Source organism: Labrus mixtus, chromosome 3 (genome assembly GCF_963584025.1).
Source record: "Labrus mixtus chromosome 3, fLabMix1.1, whole genome shotgun sequence".
Taxonomy (NCBI): Eukaryota; Metazoa; Chordata; class Actinopteri; order Labriformes; family Labridae; genus Labrus; species Labrus mixtus.
In genome coordinates, this window is record NC_083614.1 from 6,634,998 (window position 1) to 6,647,564 (window position 12,567).

General features: G+C 37.7%; 1 protein-coding gene across 1 annotated transcript; it reads right to left on the minus strand.

Annotated features, from left to right (window-relative positions):
- Window positions 1–884: 884 nt before the first annotated feature.
- Window positions 885–7,553, minus strand: lnp1 (leukemia NUP98 fusion partner 1). Its single transcript, XM_061034993.1, has 4 exons — window positions 7,038–7,553; window positions 3,064–3,309; window positions 1,885–1,983; window positions 885–1,627 (listed from the first exon to the last, which is right to left on the minus strand). The coding sequence occupies exons 1-4, from the start codon at window positions 7,221–7,223 to the stop codon at window positions 1,460–1,462; spliced, it is 699 nt and encodes a 232-aa protein (XP_060890976.1). The 5' UTR covers window positions 7,224–7,553; the 3' UTR covers window positions 885–1,459.
- Between the last annotated feature and the right edge of the window lie 5,014 nt (window positions 7,554–12,567).

Below are 12,567 nucleotides of genomic sequence, written 5' to 3' on the forward strand. Positions count from 1 at the left end.
ACTGAAGTCAACACTGAACAAAAAGACACACATCATCATTTAGGACTTCTTTAAAACGATTCTCAAACTAAGGAAAAATTACAAAAAATACTTAAAAGTCCCCAGACTTAAGGGCAAACAGGAAAAATAAAGACAATCATCAACCAATCAAGATCATTTTTATTTACTTTGTCATATTTAATGTGTTTTTACACTTTTTTACCTCTAAGACTATTTTAATATTCTAGTATTTTTCTGTTAGTGTTTTGTTTTGTGCTTTTCTTTTATCGTTTGCCTCCCAGAACTTCAGCTTTTGAAGCTGGCTGAAAAAAGTGTTGCAGGCCCTGGCATGGTCATACATAGTCAGACAATTCTGGCCTCCCATGAGATTGGGCCCCAGAAGAAAGATTTACGGGCGGCCTTGCTGGCTTGAACTAACCCTGGTATTCTTGCCCTAAATCCCTTTCTGTTTTTCCACTTCAGTCCAGTAGGTGATGGTATTGCACCTTTGACAAATTCTTCAAACAGTCAATCAGCACTGAAAGAAGAATAAATGCACCCCCTTTAGTTTTATACACTTTATATTTAACAGTTGACTTAGATACTGTGATGTTACTCATGTTTTTTGTAAACTGAATTTGGCTGTTGCCTTCATTGTTGTTGTTTTTACTGAAGGTTACCATATTTGGATGCATTGCAACACCTTATTGCAGGTGATCCCTTTAATGGAGCGTCAATCACAGGTAAGCAGTACCCTAATGCTTATTCCCCCTGCTTGATCATCTATTTTCTAATATATGGGAAAATAATTTACAAAATTAAAATCATGCTTTATTGACAGAGCTTGACTCTAGAAAGGTCATAAATAAAGTGCTAATTGCAGTAATTGTATTCTTTTCTTACACGTTTTTACAACCAGTGGTGTTGCCCCCTGCAGGTCAGTAGAAAGAGTGCAGGTTTAATGCAGTACTTTTTTTTCTGCACACTGTTGTTGCCCCTTTTAATTAAAGGGTGAAAACCAGCCATTGACAAGACTGTCAAACTTTGTGTCACACTAAGCAATGGAATTTTTAAGCTAATGTTTATCTACACAACATAACTCGCTCATCCTTAAATAAAACACAAACCCTTAAAAAAAACAATTAACAGAAAAGGAACCATCTCCCATCAGAGAGCTGTACTCTCAATATGTTCAAACAACAATTCTGTTTGTTTGGACATTTATTTTTCTTGAAAATAATGACGTATGAGTAGCGGATGCTTGAATATTGGGCCATCAGATACATCGAAGAGACAGTTGTAATGCATCCAAAGCTTACATAGTGGTCGGACCCACAGATCCGTTTCACAGGTTCAGATCAGGCACAGTCGGACCCTCGAGAATCTTACACTTTTACATCACACCATAACTTAGTAAAAGTTCAGGGGAGCATTTAAAAATAATCATCAGTTTTCTCCACCTCCTCCCTTCAGATTGATTTCAGCGATGTCTCCTCAGGGAGAGCTGACGGCGTGGTGTGTTTGGCTCCTTCTCCATGGTGATGGGTCCATCTTCAGACCTCCTCCTCTCACCTGAGGGTCTCCTACCCTGACAGGCCGCTGCTTCACTGCTGCTGCACGGCCGACTCTGCTCTAACCTGTGCGCCCCCTTTCCACCAAATGGAGACACCATGATCAGTAAGTTTCCTTCAAGCAGGGCATGCTGCTAAAGTTCGCTCCATGCTTCAGAGGAAAGATTCAGATGTAGACAGATTGCTTTCATACCACTTCACATCATGCACATCCAGGAATGAGCTTGACATGCTGGGAAGTTGGGAGTGAACCAGTCAAGACTCCTTTTGGCAGTGTGAGTATAATGTAAAGGAGGAGACATGCAGTGTGTCTGAATTAAGGAAGATAGTTTACCTCTTTGTGGAAACGGTGTGTACAGTGAAGCTCCTGAACGCCTCCTCCGCTCTTCCTTATGTCCTCATGACAGATCAGACACAGTTTGTCTTCATCATTCTGTAAAAGAAAAGAATCAACCTTCCCTTTAAAAGAATACAATCTGAGAAAAAATAACTAATACTGCAGTGATGTTGTATTTATCTGGTAAATTCACATTTCATTTGTTTTGACAGATAACACTGTCCTCTTCAATTAGAACTTTATATTCGCCCTTTACAGTACAGTGTGTGAATATTAGTGCACCTGTTCTCTAATTTTCAGCTGTGTGACTGCTCAGCCATAGTGCAGAATACGATGCTTGACTAAATAAGAAATTCAGTAATCGAAAAATTCTCCTGCAGAGCGCACTTTTCATTCATTGATAACACATTGTGACATCGAGAAGGCATGGAATGAGACTTCACATGTTTTCAGTTTCAAAAGTAGACATCATGATTCATTTGTATTTCATGACTGACAAGACTGACATGGTTAGTGTTATTGACTTAAATATACTTTTTGGAACTCTTACTGGACTGTAATACATGTGTTTTAAAGAGCTTCAGTTGGCACACACATCATGCACCTTGGCTTTTGTTTGGAAAGTGTTGTTGGACAGGAAACACATTAAACCACTCTTGTGTAAAATAAAAACCTAAATGATGTGTTTGCTGCAACATTAGAGTTGAAGTATAACTACAGTTAGATTGCCTATTTTATTTATTTATTTATTAGCACATATATAAGAATACATCAAAATAGGATTAACAAAAACATAAAAGGTGTGTCAGGAGAGGTCAAGAAGCCAACAAGAAGCCAACAGGCTTATACAAGGGACCTCACCTCTTAAGAGACAAATAAATCAACTAAGCAAATCGAAGAAAGACTGAAAATGTAATTTTGAAATAACAAGGCATAGAAAGGGTTTAAAAGAGTTAAATTTGGCAAAGTTAAAATTCCCCCAAATTCAAATGAGCAGTGATTGAGCCCTTTAATATCCACATAATTATTTGATAATATTTTTAGTATAAAAAAATGCTTATTAATATGGATATAACGAGGTCTGGATACAATATGTTGTTCAAATCTGTCCAGATATGAAAGCTTTTGAATCTTTAAGAGTACACAGCTAACTTTATAGCATGGAGTTGTGCTCACCAGAGATGTGGTCCTCTTATCTCGTAGAAAAAGTCTCTTCTCAAAGGACTCAGTGAGCTCGGGGATGGTGCCGAAGCGGATCTCCTGTAGAGCCGACTTTCCTCTGCTGTTGTCGTCTGAAGAGGCGCGCCGTGCTCTCTGGTGGGACCGGACCTCTCCCTTCTCCTCCTTGCTTTTTATGTGGCTCGGGGTGGGGGCCATAGCAGCTGCATGGAGCCTGTTCAACTTCATGGCATCTAGTTGTGACTGTGGATCACACGGTATAAGGGATGATAAAAACAGTTATTCAAACTCAGGTAATAGAGAAACCCTAACGCGTAAAACTGTGCAGAGCATTAAAGTAATCATACGACCGTGCTGTGAAAGGGGGTTAATCACTTCTAATATTCTTAAGTCATTTGTTTGTCTTTACTCCAGCCACATAGTTGATCATTAACACAACAGCAGTAATCACGTAATCACACTTTACCCCAAGGAAATGTGGGCCCCATGAAAGATATCACATCGGACCCCACCACCACTGCCCACACAGACTCTGCACAACTATATAACCACACATCTGTTATTTTAAAGTTAAAAAAGAGGCTGCCTGCATGTTACTTTTTGCAACAAAAGCAAGAAAAGACAAATAAACATGTACGTTTTATTAGATTGAAGAAGGTCTTCTTTTATGGCGATGGGTTAATAATTTGATATGTAATGAATAATAACTATTTTAATACTTTCAGGCCCTCAGAATCATCCTAACTTGTCTCCCTCATTTAGCGCTCAGACCTCATATGTTTCAAAACACATACTGTACATTGAGGCCTCTTATGGGCTTAAAAAACGAGAAAAAGAATCATTACATTTCTTTGACTATTCATTTATGATTGAATCTGCAGCAGTGGCCTACACCAATGAAAGTGTTTGGATGCTTATGCACTGTTGTGACGGTGAGGTTCTGTGTTCGTTTAACAGGGACATTACGATCATTGCCTCATTATGTAAAATACAAAGTATGCCATGCAAACAGGTTTCAAGCCGTGGCTAATTTGCAACCCTCGTCCCTGGCGAGGCTTTTAGAATTCAAACAGAAGCATTAGACTGAAATGAGTACAGAAACAGTGATGCTATACAGATGCAGACATTATAATGTAATACAAATAAGACACTAAAACAAGTAACAACAGTTAAATATGGATTATAAGAGGAAACTTCAGTTTCAGCCACTGTTTTCCTGTCTCTTAAAAACCTTGAACTCTGTCAGTTACTGTTAATAAAATTAGTTTAATCCTGGAAATATGCACACATGATATGTCTGTTTGCAGGCTTTCTCTACTCGTAATGGGATGAGCCGGTTCTGGCCCCTTTGTGCTGCAGCGGAGCAGCTGCTTTACAGAGCTGACACTAAAGAACATGATATCTTTTTGAGTCAATCACAGTTTAAAAAAGGCAAACTACTTTTTGGTGACCAGGTAATGTAACGGGGGCATTACACCATGACTAATGACACAGAGTACACTGACAAGCCTGATAATAAGGGCTGTGCAACATGCTGGAAAAAAATGTACAGAAACACACAGGTGATCTTTTTATTTATTCAATGTGAATCTCTTTTTACTGATTAGAGGTTAAAGAGTTGCATTTTTATTTCACTTAGATATTATTTGAAAAAATTAAAAAAGGGTAAAGAGGTGAAGCTGCACTCTGAATTTCATATTAAGTATCATTTAAAAATCATCCAACCAACAGGCAGAACATTGTGTGTTAAACAGCTTTTTGTTTTTCATTGTACACTGAGAATACCAGTGGACATATATGAACATTAAATTGTAAATAGAATTGCTCATTTATTTTAAATTGTGATTAAAACACAAACAGTACAGATGTATAACAATATAATCTACAATACTTTTCATTTTTAAGTTTACTGCATACATACAATTGTTATTTTGGCCCCTTTTGGCTTCCATACTAAGAACTGTGTTATTAAATATAAGGCTATATATAATAAACTACAGCAATTAAGTAACACTTTTTAAAAAAATGGGCCACTCACAAGAGAGACAATACAGAAGAGGTAGATATATCCTGACTTAGTTTAAGTATACTTCACGAGAAAATGCATCCTACATTTCCCACAATGCAATATGGGGGCATTTTTTTGGTTTGATCCTCCCTTCCTATCACACTTACACCTCTTTCCTCACATTGTACTGTAGATTTTGTCCTCGCTATAACTAGACTCAACACACTCAGCCTCTTGGTGATCTTATAAATGTGTACTATAAGACCTAATGGTTTGAGATAAGTTGTGTAATCCATCTGCGTTTATTAAGTGACTGCATAACAGTTTGTTTATCTGCTTATGGATTCATATATGGACTGTTTGGCTCGTCTTACCTCTGGATCAAATGCTCACGTTGAACACTCATAATGAAAAAAAATACATTTTGTGCAGAGCTTTTTGCCCTCATGGTGCAGTTTGGCACCACCTAGAGGCCAATCTCTATGAGCACATGCTGTTACATCTTTTAGTAGCTGCTTTTTGTTTCATAATGTCTGACAGTTCCAACCACAAACTCTCCTTTGGTTCCCAGAGAAAAAGATAACAAAGTGAAACAGTGATGAGTCACAGTGATGCTTTAATGGGATTAAACATTTCAAAAGAACAAAGTCTTGAGTTATCCCTCAACCTGTCCATCAAAGAACTTGTAGGGTATATGTGTACATCTTGGTAAACGTTCACATTGTTGGCTCGTTGTTGAGCAGTGTGTATCTTCTATATGAAAAGCTGCTTCTGTGTAACTGTCTTTGACCTCTGAGCTCCCTGTGACAGGAGACGAGTGAGTCTGTGAGTCAGGTCCCTTATGGCTGAGTAAAGCAGCACACTGTCCACAAGAGAGAGTGAACAGACTGTATGTGGAAGAGCCTGTAAAAGTCCATCACTAAAGAAACTACATTTTCTTTGTTTAAAGAACACGATTCCCTGCATTATTAGCAGCAGAAATCTGGTCTGCATTTTATTTGAAAACTTTCTTAAACATTGGAAAAGAGCAACACTGTTAGGTTGGATAAGTTCTTGTTTTTTTTGTTATTTTTAAAGATTTATTTTTTGAGCCTGAGATAGGACAGAGGATACAGCCGGAAATCAGGGAGAGAGAGAGCGGCTAATAACATGCTGGAAAGCCACGGTGGGACTCGAGCCTGGGCCGTCCACTTGGAGGACCACAACCTCCATACAGGGGGCGCACGCACTTACCACTGTGCTACCAGCGCCCTAAGTTCTTGTTTTTTATGTTGGAATTTTGCGTGATATAAAACAGAACATGAAATTGAATAAACTCATGTTTCCACAAGTTTCACCGCTATATTAGAAGTTTTAATCACCATAATAAACTGTGAGCTGCAGGAGCGTCACATATTTGTGTGCATCAGCACACCTTTATGCCCTGCATAGTACTCATACCAATGTTTCAACTTTCCATGTCTGCAGAGGGAATACATACAATACTCATCTGCCATATATAAAATAATTGTATCTTTAACCTGAATGCACACATTTTGTTTTCATATCTTCCATGCCAACAAAATGCAGTGGGACCAATGGAAGATATTTTTTTTAATGTGCCTTTAAAGTTATGGTATAAACAGTATAAAGTTACTCTTCACTCTGTGGTCAGGTATTACTTTCTCAAAATAATGTTGGAAAATAGAAAAACCTTTTTTTTTTTTACTATTTACTATGAGGATTGGTGTGCAGCTATTTCCATGATAGATGGTCTTGTATTATTATTTTTAACCCTAAAGGTCTACCCTGATGATGTTTGAGATGGCTGTGGACTACATCGATTATTTGTTTAACTGACGTGCATTTAAGAAGTCTATTCACTCTGGGCTGAAGCACAAATCATCTCTGAGAAATCATTAAAGGTTTCTATGAAAGTCTGAGCGCAGAGTCACATGCATACATTAAACTCTGCTGGTCTTACCACAGTCGGCAGTGAGGCTCTCCGGTCACCTTGTGTTTTTGCAGGTCTTCTGAAGCTGCGTTTTCTCTCTCTGGAGTGTCCGGTCTCTGAACCGTGACCCCAGTAACTGCTCATCCATTTAGTGAAGTTCCCATCATCGTCCTCATCATTGTCCATGATGATAGCAGGCAGGAGCCTGAGAGACATGCTGGAGCTGTGCAGGGAGCCTCTCGCTGCAGCAGATAATAGTGTAAGTCCGGCTGAGTGACACAGAGTGCAGAGACAACACTGAGCTGACCTACTAATTCTCTGACTGACTGCCTGCTCTACTACACAACTCTGTCCCACAAGGCAGAGGTAACTTACTCCAATTAGAGCCCTCTGCAGGCTCAAGCACCGCTGCTGTAGTCCTGTTATTCTTGGATCACCCAAAAATAAACTGCACTGCTTTTACTCAGGTCTTCAAATAAGTGAATCCCCTGTAATCGAGTTATAGTGGATGGATTGAGTAAAGATGGAGGTGATGGGAGTAAACAGGGAGGCAGAGAGGAGCGGGTAGTATTTTGGCACGGGTTGACCGCTGCTTTTAATCTTTCCATTACAGTCATGGGCCTGAGGGTAGACAACTGAAACTCCAATTTCCCCATACTTTCCACTCGCTGAGTACATCAAACCTGTCAATAATTATGGAGTGCAGGGCGCCCTGTGTTACACTGAGAGCCCGGGGCCTGTGTGATACAGGACACAGAGGGAGCATATCTATGCATACTACTACTTCATCATATTTTCTTCTTTGCAGGATGTTGTGTTTATCGTTCATGGTAAAATCCTGTTATGAGAGTTTGTGCACAATTCAGCAGCTGGGAAAACAACATCTGTAAAAGTTGGAAGCAAAAAGAGAAGAAAGCCCATTACACATCAAGTTTCATTGGACAGTGAGAGAAACCAAAGCACAAATAACAATGCAGTCAACGATCACAGTTTAAATTTTTCAACAAACAGATAATATAAGAGATTTTTTATTCTACTCTTTCAAGAGATTAAAAAGAGGACATTTCATCACCAATAATAGAAATGTGAGATGCTGTAAATTCATAGAAGACCGATTGACAAGTCTGCAGAGTGCTCTGAAAATATCATAAAAATAACAAGCAATCTAAACATTTAAAAACAGTTTTCTTTTTGTTTGTTTTTGAGCTTTCTTAAACTGATATTTAAGTAGACCTGAACAGATGCCATCAATTCCTAGTGGAGTCCATTACTAATATTAGCTACGCTCTGACATTTCAAAGCAGGCTTATCCAATCAAAATTACATCCTGTAATATTGTTCATTTATGCAATTTGTTTTGCAAGTCAATGATACATCAACTACAACGTTTTAAGGAATGTATTTGGAATAAAATAAGATTTGAACATGGACAAAATCTGAGAGGATCAATGTGTTATTAACTATCTGCAACCCGTGACACTCAGGAGGCCTAATCCTGCCGGGCAATGTTATGAAACATTGATGGTGCTGTAACATCAGATAATGACTGAAAGCAGATTACTGTAAGTCTGTTTTCCAAAGATGGAAGCCAATTTACACAATACGATTGACAAACAATCCAAACGAAATTAACTCAATAAATTCTAATTTATAGAGCATTATGAAGTTCACGTTTTACAGATCGGGAAGGATTTGTCAAACTGACACGTCTTTAAATTCTTTATTATTGGAAAAAAATGTGGATTTAAATTGTAGACGCTCATAGAAATATATCTTAAACCTTTCAGAAAACGACAAAGCAGCCTTAGGAATTCTTCAAGCAGCTCATGATTTTTGAAAAAAAGGAAACTGACATAAGATGTACATTGTTAAAACTCCTGTGAAGGATCTTTAGTTTAAACACATTTTAATGAATACAGATGCCTCTTAATGACCTTAACATAGCAAAGGAGACCATCTGTTACAAGATTGATTATTTTTATGAAGTTATTTGTAATTTCTGAAACCTTTGCAGGAATAATATCACGCTGCAGAAACAGATATTATTTACATTTTCCACAGCAGATATTCACCGTGAGTGATTCATCTGACAGTTAAAATAAAGTAAGAGGATCAGCAAAGAAAGAGAGGTAAAGCTTTGTCCAAGGAGGCGTCAAAATCAACAAAACCAAAAGTTATGGGTGCCGATAGCCAGAGCAGTGATCCTCAACTGATGTGGGTCGCAGAAACGTTTTCAGTGGGTCGTGAATGTGTTCATGGAAACAAATGGTGTCAAAAAGTCTACAAAGCGCTTTTAAAACATATTTGCTGGGGCGTGGGTGGCCTAGTGGTTAGTTTGCGCACCCCATGTACAGAGGATGTAGTCCTCGAAGCAGGCGCCCCGGGTTCAAATCCAACCTGTGGCTCCTTTCCAGCACATCATTCCTATCTCTCTCTCCATCCTTGATTTCCAACTCTATCCACTGTCCTGTCTCCAAAATAAAAACATTAAAAGCCCCAAATGAATCTTTAGAAAAACAACAATGTTTTGATTCACTTGTGCTGTCAGAGGGCCAAACTGTACAGTTTTTCATTTCATAAACCTTGTTGATTGAAAAAAATATTTGAAATTTGGGTCGCAATTTATATTTTTAAGGAGTTGGTGGTCCTGAGGCTAGACCAGTTGAGAACCACTGGCCTAGCGGTTAGGTCACCCCCCATGTACGGCTGCTATAGTCCCTCCAAGTGAGTGGCCCAAATTCAAGTTCATCCTGCAGCTCCTTTCCTGCATGTCATTCCCCTTTCTCCTTTCTCTCCGCCCATCACCCCCCTCCTCTTCTGTGTTTGTGGTTTGGAAACAGGACTAATCAGCCAGAGGAAAAAAAGATCCTCAATAAACTTCTGTAGGATCTGTAACTCACAAGTTAATCTGATTAAATGATCTCACTGGAACAATTTGGTGCATTTAAGTAGTTGATCTGCAAAGATTAAAATTTTTAAAGTACCTGCTCCGCTCATCTAAACAATTCTAAAGGAGCATAACCACATCACAGGTTTCCAAACAATTACTAGCAGCGACTAACACTAATCCAGGCTGTGCTAACAATAGCAGACATGTTTTCAAAGAATAACAGACACGAGAGTCAGGAATAACAAGAAGATCAGACAACCTTAATGTAACCACTTTCAGAGCACTTTCCACCTTTGTTAAAACAACAACATCAGCTGCACGCTCGCTGAAGAGACAAACATCACATGCAAGGTTATTGTGTGTCATCATGTGTTGTGGACTAGTGGCAAAATTGATTTTAAGGCTTTTCAAAACAAGCTACAGTGCCAGACCTTTATGTTTGAGGCAGCGTATGTTTTAAGTTCAGAACCAGGACACAACAAAATGTACACAGGTTTAATCAAACTATCAATTTGATAAAAGTGCTGAATCAACATGTGGAATTTAAACATTCCTCTTTACTGTTAAAGAGAAGACATAACACAAACTAGGAGGCAATTATGAGCACAAAATAATGTATCTAATAAAAATACACTTTGACTGATGTTTTACATTTTATCTTCTTTTCATTTAAATTATAAATAGAAAATGTGTATTTAACATTTTACTTCATTTTGAATGAATGATTGTGTAGGGTGGAAATAGTAATTAATCGATCCAAAAATAGAAAAACATAACTGTCCATTAAGGGTGCATGTTGTTGTGAGGACAGGCAGTTTGATTACACAGGTTGACCTCTAACCAGCTGCATATAGTTGACTTAAAGAACGGCTCAGTGCTGGTTCTCATTGTTTGAGGACAGATGGCCTTGGGCTCAAATTGAGTGTTCGGGCTCCAGCAGTGCCCGAACAGACGGGCAGAGGGGAGGCTGAACCTGGCAATGACACAAAAAAACACTCAAACTCATAATTTTAACTCACATTGATCAGAATAACAAGTTGAGTGTTGATGCTGGAGCTGAAAAACTTTTGACATTTGCAACTAATTAACCTCCACTATTACAACAGTATGCACAACATTAAGTCAGCATTTCCCTCTGGGTTTTAAAAAATGTATCCATACAACATTTTCAATTCAAGTGCATCTTCCTTTTCCTTAGTATTACTTCCAGCATCATTTCTACAGCTCGGAAGACTTTCTATGTTCTTCCTCTACATAAAGGTGGTTGCAGCCCTGATTTGAATAATTATCATACAGTTTCAAATGGACCATGTCTTGCTAAAATACTGGAGTCAATTGTCAATGACCGGTAAAAATAATTTTAATTAACACACTCCACTGGTGGTCAGGACCCCTGGGGGGTCTCGAGCCACCAAGAAGGGGGTCATGAGAAGCCTTCCAAAATAAACCAATAACAAAATTAAATTGTATATTTTAAACCTTGTTGTAAAAAATATAAATAGTTAAACTAAATATTATGATATTTCGCTTGTTGCTACATTCTGAACTAGTTTTCTGAGGATTTAAATAAAGCGTTTAAAAAAGGTAAGTTGTGAGGTAATCAGCAACACTGGCCCCTGGTGGACAGAACTATTTTGATATCTTTGTTTTAAATCTCAAAATAATTTTGTCCTTTTAGTAGAAGTTTCCTTAGAATAATTTCAAGATTTTCTTTTGCTTTCCTTTATGATCTCAATTTGTATATAAAAAGCTTGCTGCAAAAAAAAGAGTATATGGTGGTAGTTTTTCCAGGATGTTCCAATAGGAGCCTTTTTATGCCCTAATATCTCTTTCCAAGGACAGACCTCAAATGCAAACAATTATCATTCCAGTAAATGATAAAGATGTTGGATGTGAATAAACATTTATCTATTGCCTATTTGCCTACCCTGTTGTTTGGTGGGGGTGATGGTGTTGTTGAATGTTCTAAATTGCTGAAAAAACAAAGGATAGCTTGTTATAATGTGTGCTGATCTCAACAATACAAAAAATATATAAGTGACCGTCTAATTTATTTATTTTCTAAACATGAAAACAGGATTATTGACAGGGGAAACCCAATTGCTCAACCTTATAAAACAGTAAAAGCAAAGGGTCTTAATTAGATTAGAAATTAGAAATTAGAAATATTATTTTTAACCGCCCAATACCTGACTGTAACTGTTTTATTTAATTACTGACTTATCACTGTAGTTATTTCAAGCTTTTAGATTATTTTAGTGTATATATTTTATTGTTCTTATTGCTCTTTTATTGATTTTATTTTCTGTAGTAGCTTTATCTCTGTAGTAGCTTTATTTCTCGTTGTTTATCATTTATGTATGTTTTCTCGGCATCATTGTAAATGAGGGTCACCCTCAATGATCTCTCCGAGAACTTAAATAAAGGTTGATGATAATTAACAGCAGGATAAAATAAAGATTTAAGCAATACATTTACAAGGCAACCATAGTACATTTTATTCTATTTTATTTAATTTTGCTTTTCTTTTGAGAACGGATTAGAATAATCATCATGTACATATTTGAGTATTAAGCTGTTCTGATATGTTTGGACTACAATTAACCACTTTTGTACTACAACTACACACAGCCCCGTCGCAGTGTTTTCCCATGATGCATCGGTGCGACC